Source organism: Nematostella vectensis, chromosome 13 (genome assembly GCF_932526225.1).
Source record: "Nematostella vectensis chromosome 13, jaNemVect1.1, whole genome shotgun sequence".
Lineage (NCBI taxonomy): Eukaryota > Metazoa > Cnidaria > Anthozoa > Actiniaria > Edwardsiidae > Nematostella > Nematostella vectensis.
In genome coordinates, this window is record NC_064046.1 from 4,218,622 (window position 1) to 4,232,179 (window position 13,558).

Sequence of the window (13,558 nt, forward strand, 5' to 3'; positions counted from 1 at the left end):
GTCTGCATAGCTTCAGGGGAGGCTAAGTTATCAAGAGATAATGGACTTGATTTGGAATGAATTGTTAGATGTATATCATTTGGCGCGAACGATAATTCTCGCTATTTGGTGTAAGATTGTTTATAATGTGTATTTTTGGAGCAAGTTATACAAGGATGAGTGAGACATGACTTTCGTATAGGTGTGTGGCTCCTAAAAGAGCCGTTTTTTGTGTGTAAAATAACTTTATAGTCTTTTTATTTCTTGGCTGGTTTCTTGGCGGCCTTCTTTGCCGTGGGCTTTTTCGTTGCCTTCTTGGGCTTGGCAACTGCTGGTTTCTTAGCAACCGGCTTTTTCGCTGCCTTCTTGGGCGACTTTGTTGCCTTCTTAGGTGCTGGCTTCTTGGGGGATTTGGCTTTGTTGGAGGGAGTTGTTTTGGCGGCGGGTTTCTTGGTAGCCTTGGGTTTCTTTGCCGCTGGCTTTTTCGCTTTCTTTGGCTTCTCAGCCTTCACGGCGGCCTTGTTCAATTTGAACGAGCCACAAGCTCCAGTGCCTTTTGTGTGGACTAGAGTGCCTTTCTCGCTCATGCGCTTGAGGGCCAGCTTCAAATAGGTGTCGACGTTATCCCCGACCTTGTAGTTGGCCTTGATGTATTTCTCGATGGCCTGGCGGGAAGATCCGCTGCGTTCCTTTAGTGCATCGATAGCTGCAGCAACCATCTCGGTGTACTTGGGGTGCTCTGCAGGCTTCTTGGCGGGTTTTGCTGCGGTAGACAAATTGCTTTGAGTTGTGTTGTTGTCGGTGCGACTGTTAGTAAGTATTGATTTTTGTGCGCAAACGCCGCAAATATATTCAGTATTTGCGGACCTCTGCGGAACCAGGGTCGACATGCTATCGCACAAGATGGCGGTGGCAAAGTGTGTTTGTATGTTTCGTTTGTCTCCGTCTAGCTTTAAGAGTTTAATATGGCAGGTAGAATTGTTACAATAATAGCTATAAGCAATATGTAAACAGTGTACTATATGGCGTTTTACGTCTCAACTTTCATAATACAGAGAGATACAACTCGAAATCTTCGATAATTATTAGGCGACGTTTCGATCCTCGACCATTAACATTGAAATTACTTCCGTAGAAATCCTAAATTATTTCTACTTAGAACTCCAAAACGTCGTTAACTCATCATGTTATACTGCTGATGAATTAAATCTACAAGAATATTTAAGTTTGTTGACAATTTTCTCAATTTACCGCAGGATACATATACAGCGTGAAGGGCATGCCTGAACATTGTATATAAACATTTCCATTTTCTGTTTGAAAATATAGCACCGAACACCTTATTGAAAAATATTAAGCCTATATTAAGATTTGTATTTTCTCTTATTATGTTGGGGATATCAAATATACCAGGCAAATCACGATAAGAGGAGAACTTGGATTTGCATTTTCTCATATTATGTTGGGGATTTCGAATTTACCGGGCAAATCACGATAAGAGGAGAACTGACTTTTGGAAAAAAAAATATTTGGAAACCCCTTTTTCGTAGTAAAAGAGACTAAAGCCGGATGGGGGTGACGCTGTGCGCACGAGCCGACACTCGAAAGGGACAATAGGCGATTAGAGCGGGGCGCGCGTATAGGAATCGTAATTTATGCGGCGTATAGTTTGAGTTGTGCAACCAAGAAATATAATTTTTCTGTTCTCTTTCTGAATGCGCTAGTCATTTGCGCAGTTGTGTAACGAATTGCTGTAAATAGATAAGTAGTCTGCATAGCTGCAGGGGAGGCTAAGTTATCAAGAGATAATGGACTTGATTTGGAATGAATTGTTAGATGTATATCATTTGGCGCGAACGATAATTCTCGCTATTTGGTGTAAGATTGTTTATAATGTGTATTTTTGGAGCAAGTTATACAAAGATGAGTGAGACATGACTTTCGTATAGGTGTGTGGCTCCTAAAAGAGCCGTTTTTTGTGTGTAAAATAACTTTATAGTCTTTTTATTTCTTGGCTGGTTTCTTGGCGGCCTTCTTTGCCGTGAGCTTGTTCGCTGCCTTCTTGGGCTTGGCAACTGCTGGTTTCTTAGCAACCGGCTTTTTCGCTGCCTTCTTGGGCGACTTTGTTGCCTTCTTAGGTGCTGGCTTCTTGGGGGATTTGGCTTTCTTGAAGGGAGTTGTTTTTGCGGCGGGTTTCTTGGCAGCCTTGGGTTTCTTTGCCGCTGGCTTCTTCGCTTTCTTTGGCTTCTCAGCCTTCACGGCGGCCTTGTTCAATTTGAACGAGCCAGAAGCTCCAGTGCCTTTTGTGTGGACTAGAGTGCCTTTCTCGCTCATGCGCTTGAGGGCCAGCTTCAAATAGGTGTCGACGTTATCCCCGACCTTGTAGTTGGCCTTGATGCATTTCTCGATGGCCTGGCGGGAAGATCCGCTGCGTTCCTTTAGTGCATCGATAGCTGCAGCAACCATCTCGGTGTACTTGGGGTGCTCTGCAGGCTTCTTGGCGGGTTTTGCTGCGGTAGACATATTGCTTTGAGTTGTGTTGTTGTCGGTGCGACTGCTAGTGAGTAATGATGTTTGTGCGCCACACGCCGCAAATATATTCAGTATTTGCGGACCTCTGCGGAACCAGGGTCGACATGCTATCGCACAAGATGGCGGTGGCAAAGTGTGTTTGTTTGTTTCGTTTGTCTCCGTCTAGCTTTAAGAGTTTAATATGGCAGGTAGAATTGTTACAATAATAGCTATAAGCAATATGTAAACATTGTACTATATGGCGTTTTACGTCTCAACTTTCATAATACAGAGAGATACAACTAGAAATCTTCGGGAATTATTAGGCGATGTTTCGATCCTCGACCATTAACATTGAAATGACTTCCGTAGAAATCCTAAATTATTTCTACTTAGAACTCCAAAACGTCGTTAACTCATCATGTTATACTGCTGATGAATTAAATCTACAAGAATATTTAAGTTTGTTGACAATTTTCTCAATTTACCGCAGGATACATATACAGCGTGAAGGGCGTGCCTGAACTTTGTATATAAAAATTTCTATTTTCTGTTTGAAAATATAGCACCGAACACCCTATTAAAAGATATTAAGCCTATATTAAGATTTGTATTTTCTCTTATTATGTTGGGGATATCAAATATACCAGGCAATTCACGATAAGAGGAGAACTTGGATTTGCATTTTCTCTTATTATGTTGGGGATTTCGAATATACCGGGCAAATAACGATAAGAGGAGAACTGACTTTTTGAAAAAAAAAATTTGGAAACCTCTTTTTTGTAGTAAAAAAGACTAAAGCCGGATGGGGGTGATGCTGTGCGCGCCAGCCGACACTCGAAAGGGACAATAGGCGATTAGAGCGTGGCGCGCGTATAGGAATCGTAATTTATGCGGCGTATAGTTTGAGTTGTGCAACCAAGAAGCATAATTACGTATGTTCTCTTTCTGAATGCGCGAGTCATTTGCGCCGTTGTGTGAAAAATTGCTGTAAATAGATAAGTAGTCTGCATAGCTGCCGAGGAGGCTAAGTTATCAAGAGATAATGGACTTGATTTGGAATGAATTGTTAGATGTATATCATTTGGCGCGAACGATAATGCTCGCTATTCGGTGTAGGATTGTTTATAATGTGTATTTTTGGAGCAAGTTATGCAAAGATGAGTGAGACATGACTTTCGTATATGTGTGTGGCTCCTAAAAGAGCCGTGCTATCGCACAAGATGGCGGTGGCAAAGTGTGTTTGTTTGTTTCGTTTGTCTCCGTCTAGCTAGAGTTTAATATGGCAGGTAGAATTGTTACAATAATAGCTATAAGCAATATGTAAACATTGTACTATATGGCGTTTTACGTCTCAACTTTCATAATACAGAGAGATACAACTGGAAATCTTCGAGAATTATTAGGCGATGTTTCGATCCTGCTCCGACTGTATAGTCTTTATTTCTTGGCTGCCTTTTTTGCAGCGGGCTTGTTCGCGGCCTTCTTGGGCTTGGCAACTGCTGGTTTCTTAGCAACCGGCTTTTTCGCTGCCTTCTTGGGCGACTTTGTTGCCTTCTAAGGTGCTGGCTTCTTGGGGGGATTTGGCTTTCATGGAGGGAGTTAATTTGGCGGCGGGTTTAGTTGCCGCTGACGTTTTCGCTTGTCAGCCTTGTTCAACTTGAACGAGCCAGAAGGTCCTACCGTGGCTTTAAGGAGTTTAGTGAGTTATTGGAACCCTGATGTTTTTAGCATTAAAAGCTTCTTTCAAAAGGATATGAAGGAAGAAATACCCAAGCCTAGCCTTCTTAGATCAAAGAAGAAGCATGAACCTTTGACTTTTATATAATGTGGTGGCCCTTAAAAGGGCCTTTTTGTTGTGTTCTTGTGAGGAACTGTTTACGCTCTCTCGCCACGGATGCGGCGGGCAAGCTGGATGTCCTTGGGCATGATGGTGACTCGCTTGGCGTGGATGGCGCACAAGTTGGTGTCCTCAAACAGACCAACAAGGTAGGCCTCGCTAGCCTCCTGAAGAGCCATCACGGCAGAGCTCTGGAAGCGCAGGTCGGTCTTGAAGTCCTGAGCGATCTCACGGACCAGACGCTGGAAGGGCAGCTTGCGGATCAGAAGCTCGGTCGACTTCTGGTAGCGACGGATCTCTCGGAGAGCGACGGTACCGGGCCTGTAACGATGAGGCTTTTTCACTCCACCGGTGGCGGGAGCACTTTTACGTGCCGCCTTGGTTGCGAGCTGCTTACGGGGAGCCTTTCCTCCGGTGGATTTACGGGCAGTTTGCTTAGTACGTGCCATTTTTAACACAGTGAAGAGTTTCCAAATCTGAAATATAACAAACTTGGATTTTTTGCAAATTTATATTGACCGCGCTTTTCGTTGATTGGTCGACTAATTCGTACTGTGATTGGATGTCTAACTTCATATGTCGCTATGATTGGTGGAATTTCGATCCGAACAAACCAAATGTTTGGAAAAGTCGAAGCTCACCGTATTTTAAAGCCTTATAAAAATAAGTAGGTATGAGAAAATGCTGGTAATTCTTCGGAAACTGATAAACACTAGTAAAAGTAACAGTTCTTTATAATCAGATTGTGTATTTCTAGCAAAACGTTTGAGTTAGAAGCTTTTAAAAAAAGTCGAGCTTTGGTTCTGTCACAAATTCGGATCAGAATATCTGATTAGCATATAGAAGCTTGCAACCAATCAAATCCTTTCTGTGTTGTCAAGTGCTTTTTTGGGCGCGCTATATAAACCGATTCACTTCTAACAACTGATCATACTCATTTAAAGAACTCAAATTTATAATGTCTGGTCGCGGCAAAGGAGGAAAAGGTCTAGGAAAGGGAGGCGCGAAGCGTCATCGCAAGATCCTTCGGGATAACATCCAGGGCATCACCAAGCCCGCCATTCGTCGTCTCGCCCGCCGTGGAGGAGTCAAGCGAATCTCTGGCCTTATCTACGAGGAGACACGTGGCGTTCTCAAAGTCTTCCTTGAGAACGTTATCCGTGACGCGGTCACCTACACCGAGCACGCCAAGCGCAAGACTGTCACCGCCATGGACGTGGTCTACGCTCTGAAGCGACAAGGCCGAACCCTGTACGGATTCGGCGGCTAGACTATCTAGTCAACTCAAACAAACACCGGCTCTTTTAGGAGCCACCACATGCAACAAAAGTCATGCCAAATGCGTTGTTTGCCCTTTTCATATGGTGTTCAAGCTCGAGTTATTGAAAAAAAAAAAGCTGTGTTACTCGTAAAAGTCATAAATATTTTTTTCTTCATAGCGAGTGAAACGTTTAGTACGTTATTATCATCCGAGCATTTTTCGAGCGTCCCGTCTGTTTTGTGTAGGGCCGCTTTTGCTTACGAAGGAGCCAGGCTTGTTCTATACACCACTTATCGTATTTTTATGATATGGTTATTTTGGCATTTGACCCCAAATCGAGGAAACAAAAACCACTACAGCAAGAGAAATGATGTGCAGGCCTGGGCCACTTTTGCTGCTTGCCAAGTACGCAAACTAACTGATTATTTATGCTCCTGCTCGATGTTTTTCTTCGCTGTAAGTCTTTTTTTTTGGAACTCAGGCTTGCCAGCCCGTCTCTTTACAGTTGGGTTTCCTGTGCTAACCCTGGCCACGTGAGGACTAGTCCTAGGTGGATTACGTATTTCTTATGACTCAGGAGAAAAGTCACGCTGCCGTGTCGAAGGAACCATCAAAATATTTGAAACAATTCTCTCGCTATGGAAGCCGTAGTTGATACTAATAATTTTGTGTTACTGTTATGGTCCGGAGCACAACCCCCTAAGGATATTGAGGCGGTTGTTGGAAGTTTAACAAAGAAAGTAGGCCCGAACGGCAAAGTGTCATTAGAACACTCCGACCGCCTTCACATCGGTAAGAAATATTAATTGCCTTCTAGTTTTCTTTCTGTTTGCCCCAGTTTTTTTTGTCATATTTGAAAATAATTCCCATATTAGTGAAATTTCTCTCATTTAGCAATCGATTCATTCCTCTCACATCTGGATTCAAAGACGAATTCATTCATAGCTCATCGTTGACTGAAAAGATGCGTTTGTTCATAGCCCCAGGGGGGGGGGGGGGCGGTTATAGGTGTCCATGATAGAGGTGAAAGGTACGAACATTCATAAAATTATCAAATTTCCATCCTATAGTCCTACGAGTTGTTTTCTCAGTCAAACCTAAAGCCCTCTCTCTATCAACATAAACTATACAAAATTTGGGAACTTTATGTACTTATTTGTGACTGGCCCAATTGGAGCACACTCAGAACTCTATGGAAATCCTGTGATGATGCAGCATTTCAGTCAACAACCCAGTGAATTCCAACAACTTTTGCATTTAATCTCTTAAAAAATAACATTCCTTGTGAGAGAAACGTGTGCCAGTTAAATAAGAAACTCCAAACAAACAGAAAACCTTTGTGTTTGTTTGAGGAATTCTCAAACAGATCTTGAAGCTCTTGACCTGTTGTCTGCAATTTAATTCTCCCATACTAAAACACCTCTGTTTTCAAAATGCATCTAAGGCATGTAATGAGAATAATATATTTTAACACTGAAAGAAATCCAAGTCCCCTTATCTTGTGGTATTTTACTGCTGTGGTATTAATTAAAGCCTTGTTATGCACCTTGTTCAATGTTCTTAATAATCATCTCTGGTTTATTCTTATAAGCTTATGCAGAGCCATTGTGAGTCAGCATTCAACATTTGGGTATCTCCAATAGATAGAAATTTAAATGGAATTTTAATCCTTTTAAACTTTTGATGTTTAAAAGGGGATTCATTAGAACTTCACCAAAACCAAAGCAGCAGGCTTTCAACTTTCTGGTAGAGATTTTTAATGCCTATTGATGAAAACTGCTCAACATCCTGCTCAAACTTGTCTTAACATCTTTGAACTTTGAGTCCCATTTCATTTATTCTCAAGTATCCCAGGAGTACTTTAAATATGATTTTTGATATAACTTTTGTCACTGACTAATCTACAACCATAAGTTGTATAAAGAAGGAGAACCATTAAATTTGAAGTTGTTGAATGAGATCTTTAGTAGATGATCTATGCTATGGAAAAGAGGGCACTTTGTGCTTCTGTAAAAACAGTACTAAAGTCTATTAAATTTCATGTATTTAAACAACCATTAGATTTGAAGTTGTTGAATGAGATCTTTAGTAGATGATCTATGCTATGGAAAAGAGAGCACTTTGTGCTTCTGTAAAAACAGTACTAAAACCTATTAAATTCCATGTATTTAAACAATGTCATGCAATCGAATTTAATCAGATTTTCATCTCAATGTATCATAGTTTCATTTTGAATGTCCCTTTAGAATACAGGCAGTAGATAATAACCTTGATCTGCTAAGTGAAATGGCAGACCGTTTATTGCGTCCCCAGTGGTTTTTTTTTACGTCCCTTTGGTTCAGGTTGTAGTGCAGCTTGAAGAGGTCCTTATCCGAGAAGACTGGAAACATGAAATTATTCAACTCACAAGTGATTTGAATAATTTCAACTCAGTTGTGACACAAATTAGAATCAAGGCAGGAACCCTGAAAAAATCCCCAGTTTGAGCCAGGATTCAAACCTGAGCCACAGCAGTGAGAGGCCGACGCCCACCACCCATGCTTCGAATACTTAGGCTTTTAAGAATGAGCACCTCTTTGTTTTTCTTCAGCTTCCCATGCCATGTCATCATTTGATGTTGTGTTGTCTGGTGTGTGCGAGAGCCCCAGCCTTATTCACAGCATGGAGCTACTGTCAGAGCTTGCCAAACTTCTGAAACCTGATGGCAAGCTCATTCTCAGGGAACCAGTTGGTGGGTGATACTGTATTCTAGTGCCAAAAAAGGTTGCACTCAGAGGATCCATTGTGTCATCCCACAAAGTGCTTCATGGGTATCAAATAAGTAAATATACGAAAAAGTTCTGGAAAGCTGTAGAGTTTTTGCAAAGTTTTGTTTGCTAGAAAATTGAGGGCTGATACTGCTTGAACAATTTGATTAAAAGTACATCAGTCACTTGCTTGAATAAGTCGATAGAAATTGATTCTTTGAGTGACTGAGACTGTAAAATGGCAGCGTGGGCTTTTTTACAGAACAGGATCCAGTCAATTGTATGTTACCCATGAACCACTGCAGGTTACGACACATTGATTGATTCTCCATTGCCAACTTATTTGAAAAAGATGTATACCATGTTTTGATTTTAGCAGTTCCCAATGTTATTGGGTGAGCTAGACTTAAATATCTCTTTTGTCTTTCTTGTTTATATGTGTGCCTTATGTGTGTTTTTAAAAGAAAACACACCATGCTTTATGTAGAATCTCCTAGACTGACAGAGTAAAGTAAGGAGTAACAACCATAAGCCTTTTTCAAGGCATAAAAATTTAGGAAAACATGGCTTGTTTAATTATTGTATTGTTGTTTCAAGGCTCTAATGACTCAAGAAGTCCAGAAAAAATAATCTCCACCCTCAAGTTGTCTGGGTTTGTCTCTATTTCTCAAGTGAGTATGATGTTTTAGCAATAAGCTTGCAGCTTTGAACCATTTGATTAACAGGTCTCTTGTTTTCTTTACCAAGGCAAATGAAGTGAAGCCTTCTATTGTCGAGGTAAGCAAGGTGATGGATGGTTTATCAAAGGGTGGAATTTTATAAACATTATGTTTTTTGTTTTTTTTACAGCTAGTCATAGGGTGATTTTTTTTAAGCATGAGGTCATAGGACAATGTGCTCTGGTTCCAAGATAAAAATTTAAGGACCATGTCCTGCTAGACTTTTTGTTTTCCACATGCAAAAGCAAATAGTCTGGTATGGTAGGCGGAATGTTGCAAAATTCAAGAACATGAATATCGACCACATTCAACGAGTGAAATCACGTTCAACGAGTGAAATCACATTCAGCGCTTGTAATCACATTCACATCCAAGGACAGTTTTTATATTCAAAGAACTAAATAACAGTCAAGAAACAAAATCACATTCAGTATTATATTTCACGCTCAACCTCGATCACACCCTAGGTGGGAAGTCACATTCAAGGATACTAATTATACATTGAACGATTGAAATCACATCCAATACTTGTTATTACATTCATTAATCATCATCATTAAATCAAGAAACAAAACTACATTCAACAATATATTTATAAGTAATGATAAGCGGAAGTACTGCACATGTTTTAAGTCTGCTTACTTGACATCTCTTCTCAGATATCAGCACAGAAACCCAGCTTTGAAGTGGGGGCAAAGACTGCCCTTTCTCTTTCATTTGCTCCCAAACCAGGTGAGACACATTGCTATGAGTGTGGAAAATATGTCCATTTAAAAAAAAAACAGTAAAAAGCATACCTGAGAATTTAATAAGACTAAATTATGTTGATAAAGAATATAATATTTTCATACATTGTGGAACCTCAATAAACAACTGTACCAAAATTGATTGTAAATGTTTCTCAAGACTTTCTATAAAACAATTTTTTGATAGAACAATAGAGTTTGGAACAGTCTAGAGGTTCTACTGTACTTTTTATCAACAAGGACCCAGGAATTTAGTCTAGAATTTGACCAAATTTTCATGAAGTATCTTTTTATTGTTCCAATTTAATGATTGCTGCTCTTTTTCTAGCACAACCCAAGGCTGAGACAAGTGCAGCACAGATCTGGACGTTGTCTGCACAAGACATTGATGATGAAGATGTGGTATGTGTCTGAGTGGAGGATTTGTCCTTTCTAAGTGGCAAATATTTTGTGATGCTTATTGTATTTTCATGTCCAATTACTGTTAGAATGGATAATTTGAATGAATTTGTTATAAATCAACATTTGCCATTTTTAGGGTGTATATATTTTTTGATAGCAGAATTAATATGACGTTCATTTTAATCTTTTCTGTCAGGACCTGCTTGACTCTGATACCTTACTGGATGAAGATGATCTCAAGAAACCAGACCCTCTTTCTTTAAAAGGTTAGATTCTTTGAGAGTATTTAGACTCCTAATAAATGGTCCAGGCTTGCTGCTAGGCGTAAGGCTTGTTGTTTGCCGTGGAAACGGGCATACACACCTCCTCGGCCATGCAAAGATCAAATGTATTCTTATTGAAGAATTACCAAGTCATACACATTTAGTATGATACCTATGCCCGCACATCTCCCCTTTGCAAATCCTGTCTGTATGCTATAGAGGGCATTTGTGTTATTCACTATGACATCTGCTTTTATGTGATTATCTTATATCTTATCTTAGACCACTGCCTTATTTTGACTTTCTTCACAGCTGCTTGTGGTCCTGGTAGTGGCAAAAAGAAGGCCTGCAAGAACTGGTAGGTTATACACCTATTTCACAGGTTGTCAGTGCAAATGGCGAATGGTAAATGGCTTATGGATACTAACTATTTGTAAAATTAAAGGTGTTAAATTAAGTCCAGCAATATCAGGGCCAAGCATTGATAATTGTTTTGATTTATCCATATTCTTCAAGACGCACGGTTACTTTCGGTCGTATAACTGCCGTTTGCCAATCGCCATTTGCACTGACAACCTTAATTGAAATAGGTGAATATGAAAAGACTTACAATGTATTGGCTTTTATATTGACTCTAGGCTTCTGATAAAAGGGTGAAGACTGAAAGAATTACCCAAAAAGGATGCTACCTTTTTACAGTTGCTTTAGATGCTAAAATAGCTAAAAGATAAAATCTTTATCAGGAGCCTTTAATAATGTGTTTTCTGCTGACAGCACATGTGGACTAGCAGAACAAGAAAACGGAGATGCAACTGAGAAGAAAAGTGTGACCTCATCTTGTGGAAGTGTAAGTATTATGGCCACAGCTAGAATATTTCACCTGAGGGTAGGCAGAGGAGGATTTTGGGGTAGGCCGAGCCCCCCCCCCCCCCCCCCCCCACCTAATCCAAGATATTTGGGTGAAAATTAACAAGTAATATAAGGAAATACACTGAAGAACATTGAATCCGGCTCCCCCTTTCTTGAAACACTTACTTCCCCCCCCTTTTTGGAGCTCCTGGATCTGCCCCTGGTATGGGATTTTATATGTTTATGTATAGCTTTAGCTAGAACATTAAATAGGAGGGGGTTGGGTGTGTGTGTGTGTGGGGGGGGGGGAGGGCGATCCTAAGTCATTCCATGTATTTTCAGGGGGCATGATGCCGTTTTTCTTCAATACATTTTAATTGTAATTTTTTTACTCTTACTGGCAGGTGTAAACTTGGTTGTTGCCAAACCCAATTGACCATATGATCAAAATAGCTCATTTTGCAGATTTTTTTCTAGTAAGGGACTGATCATGTGATAGTTTCCAGTAGTTGGTGGAGATTTTGAAAAGAAACTCAAGAAAAATTTTTTTTTTTACATTGTGTACCCTCCTAAAAGGTACATGATGGTTCAGAGACCATAAATTTTTAGTTATTTGCTCAACCACCAGCTTGCAGCATGGTAGTGTTATGCACGCGCAAACTTATAGCTGGAATGGCCTAATAGGGTTTGATTCCGGAGAGGGAGCCTGAGAAAGGGCTACCACATCCAAGGAAGGCAGCAGGCACGCAAATTACCCAATCCTGACTCAGGGAGGTAGTGACAAGAAATAACAATAGAGGGCTTTTCTAAGTCTTGTAATTGGAATGAGTACAACTTAAATCCAGTATACCATAAATTTTCTCATTGTCAATAAAATGTATTTTGGTAGAAATACAGCAAACACCTCTCAAGGAGATGTGTGAGCTTTTCAACACTATAAGGGGACGCTCCATTTTAACCCCGATTTTGTCTGCTTGTCTAAAGGACGCTATCAACCTGTAACTCTAGATTTTAATGATTATTTTTCTGCCTCTACAGTGCTATCTTGGAGATGCATTTCGTTGTTCCACCTGCCCGTACCTGGGAATGCCAGCCTTCAAACCTGGGGAGAAAATTGCTCTCACTGACCGCCAGCTAAAAGGAGACCTATAAAGAACTATCAAACTCACTGACTGCCAGCTAAAAGTTGACCTATAAAGAACTATCAAACTCGCTGACTGCCAGCTAAAAGGAGACATATAAAGAACTAACAAACTCACTGACTGCCAGCTAAAAGGAGACCTATAAAGAACTATCAACTATCAAACTCACTGACTGCCAGCTAAAAGGAGACCTATAAAGAACTTCTATCAAACTCACTGACCGCCAGCTAAAAGGATACCTATGAAGAACTATCAAACTCACTGACTGCCAGCTAAAAGGAGACACACGAAGAACTGACTGATCACCAGCTAAAAGAAGACTAAGGGCTTTTATCCACTTCACCATAGAGAATCATCCTAATAACCAGGGTTCTGATGGGGATCTTGATTCCATCTTTCTTGTGACTTTTGCTCCCCGACGCCCTCTACCTGGTTTTACTTTAATATAAATTTAATTTCCATTCCTGTGATTCCACCTGTTCCTGGCTTAAAATCAAGGCAATCCTGGTTTATACCTTCAGAGTTAAAATCATGAGTGTTGAAGCAGAAATTTACTTTTGAGATATTTCTGGTAGAACTAAGATAGCTGAATGTTTTGTTTTTTTTCATTAAGGAACGATTTTCTCACAGAAACATATAAGAGCTTCAGCACATTAAAGCTTAGTGCTAACTAGCCTACGTGTAGCCGCTGACTCGCGAAAAAAAAATTTCATGAGTCAGTGGCTACACGTAGGCTAAGTGCTAACTAACTACAAACGTTGAAGCCTTTGTTTTGACGAATCTAGGCAAGATATCTACATAAATAGAATAAACTTTGGTATTGTAGAGTGGTTTTCATTTGTGTCTAGCTATTACTCATCCAACATTACTTTATTTCGTGGGTTTAATAAGAAACACCCAATAGCTTTATGCATTGGTGCCTTTTTTCATCCACCCTCATCAGACTAGCAGGGCGGTTTTATGTTATTTTGGTTCCAAGTTGACCTCCCTAAACCTAACTGCAACTTGCTTCCTGCTTACTCTATATGTCTTCTTTTTTAAAGGCATGGGTAGTAAGTACACCTCCCCTCCTCATGTTTCTTGGCCAAATTACAATTCA

At 40.3% G+C, this 13,558-nt stretch overlaps 5 protein-coding genes across 5 annotated transcripts; 2 read left to right on the forward strand and 3 right to left on the reverse strand.

Annotated features, from left to right (window-relative positions):
- Window positions 1-138: 138 nt before the first annotated feature.
- Window positions 139-748, reverse strand: LOC125559141 (histone H1-delta-like). Its single transcript, XM_048721152.1, has one exon. It carries the CDS (start codon window positions 696-698, stop codon window positions 237-239), a length of 462 nt encoding a protein of 153 aa, XP_048577109.1. The 5' UTR covers window positions 699-748; the 3' UTR covers window positions 139-236.
- Window positions 749-1,851: 1,103 nt separating this feature from the next.
- On the reverse strand, window positions 1,852-2,534 carry LOC125559140 (histone H1-delta-like). The gene has a single exon (XM_048721151.1). It carries the CDS (start codon window positions 2,500-2,502, stop codon window positions 1,984-1,986), a length of 519 nt encoding a protein of 172 aa, XP_048577108.1. The 5' UTR covers window positions 2,503-2,534; the 3' UTR covers window positions 1,852-1,983.
- A 1,206-nt stretch (window positions 2,535-3,740) lies between these two features.
- LOC125559142 (histone H3) lies at window positions 3,741-4,805 on the reverse strand. Its single transcript, XM_048721153.1, has one exon. It carries the CDS (start codon window positions 4,777-4,779, stop codon window positions 4,369-4,371), a length of 411 nt encoding a protein of 136 aa, XP_048577110.1. The 5' UTR covers window positions 4,780-4,805; the 3' UTR covers window positions 3,741-4,368.
- Window positions 4,806-5,231: 426 nt separating this feature from the next.
- LOC5512264 (histone H4) lies at window positions 5,232-5,744 on the forward strand. Its single transcript, XM_001632534.3, has one exon. The coding sequence runs from the start codon at window positions 5,289-5,291 to the stop codon at window positions 5,598-5,600; it is 312 nt and encodes a 103-aa protein (XP_001632584.1). The 5' UTR covers window positions 5,232-5,288; the 3' UTR covers window positions 5,601-5,744.
- A 393-nt stretch (window positions 5,745-6,137) lies between these two features.
- On the forward strand, window positions 6,138-13,284 carry LOC5512265 (anamorsin homolog). Its single transcript, XM_001632535.3, has 10 exons — window positions 6,138-6,383; window positions 8,182-8,322; window positions 8,936-9,009; window positions 9,086-9,115; window positions 9,717-9,789; window positions 10,132-10,205; window positions 10,402-10,471; window positions 10,781-10,826; window positions 11,243-11,315; window positions 12,356-13,284. Exons 1-10 carry the CDS (start codon window positions 6,230-6,232, stop codon window positions 12,467-12,469), a joined length of 849 nt encoding a protein of 282 aa, XP_001632585.2. The 5' UTR covers window positions 6,138-6,229; the 3' UTR covers window positions 12,470-13,284.
- Window positions 13,285-13,558: the final 274 nt, after the last annotated feature.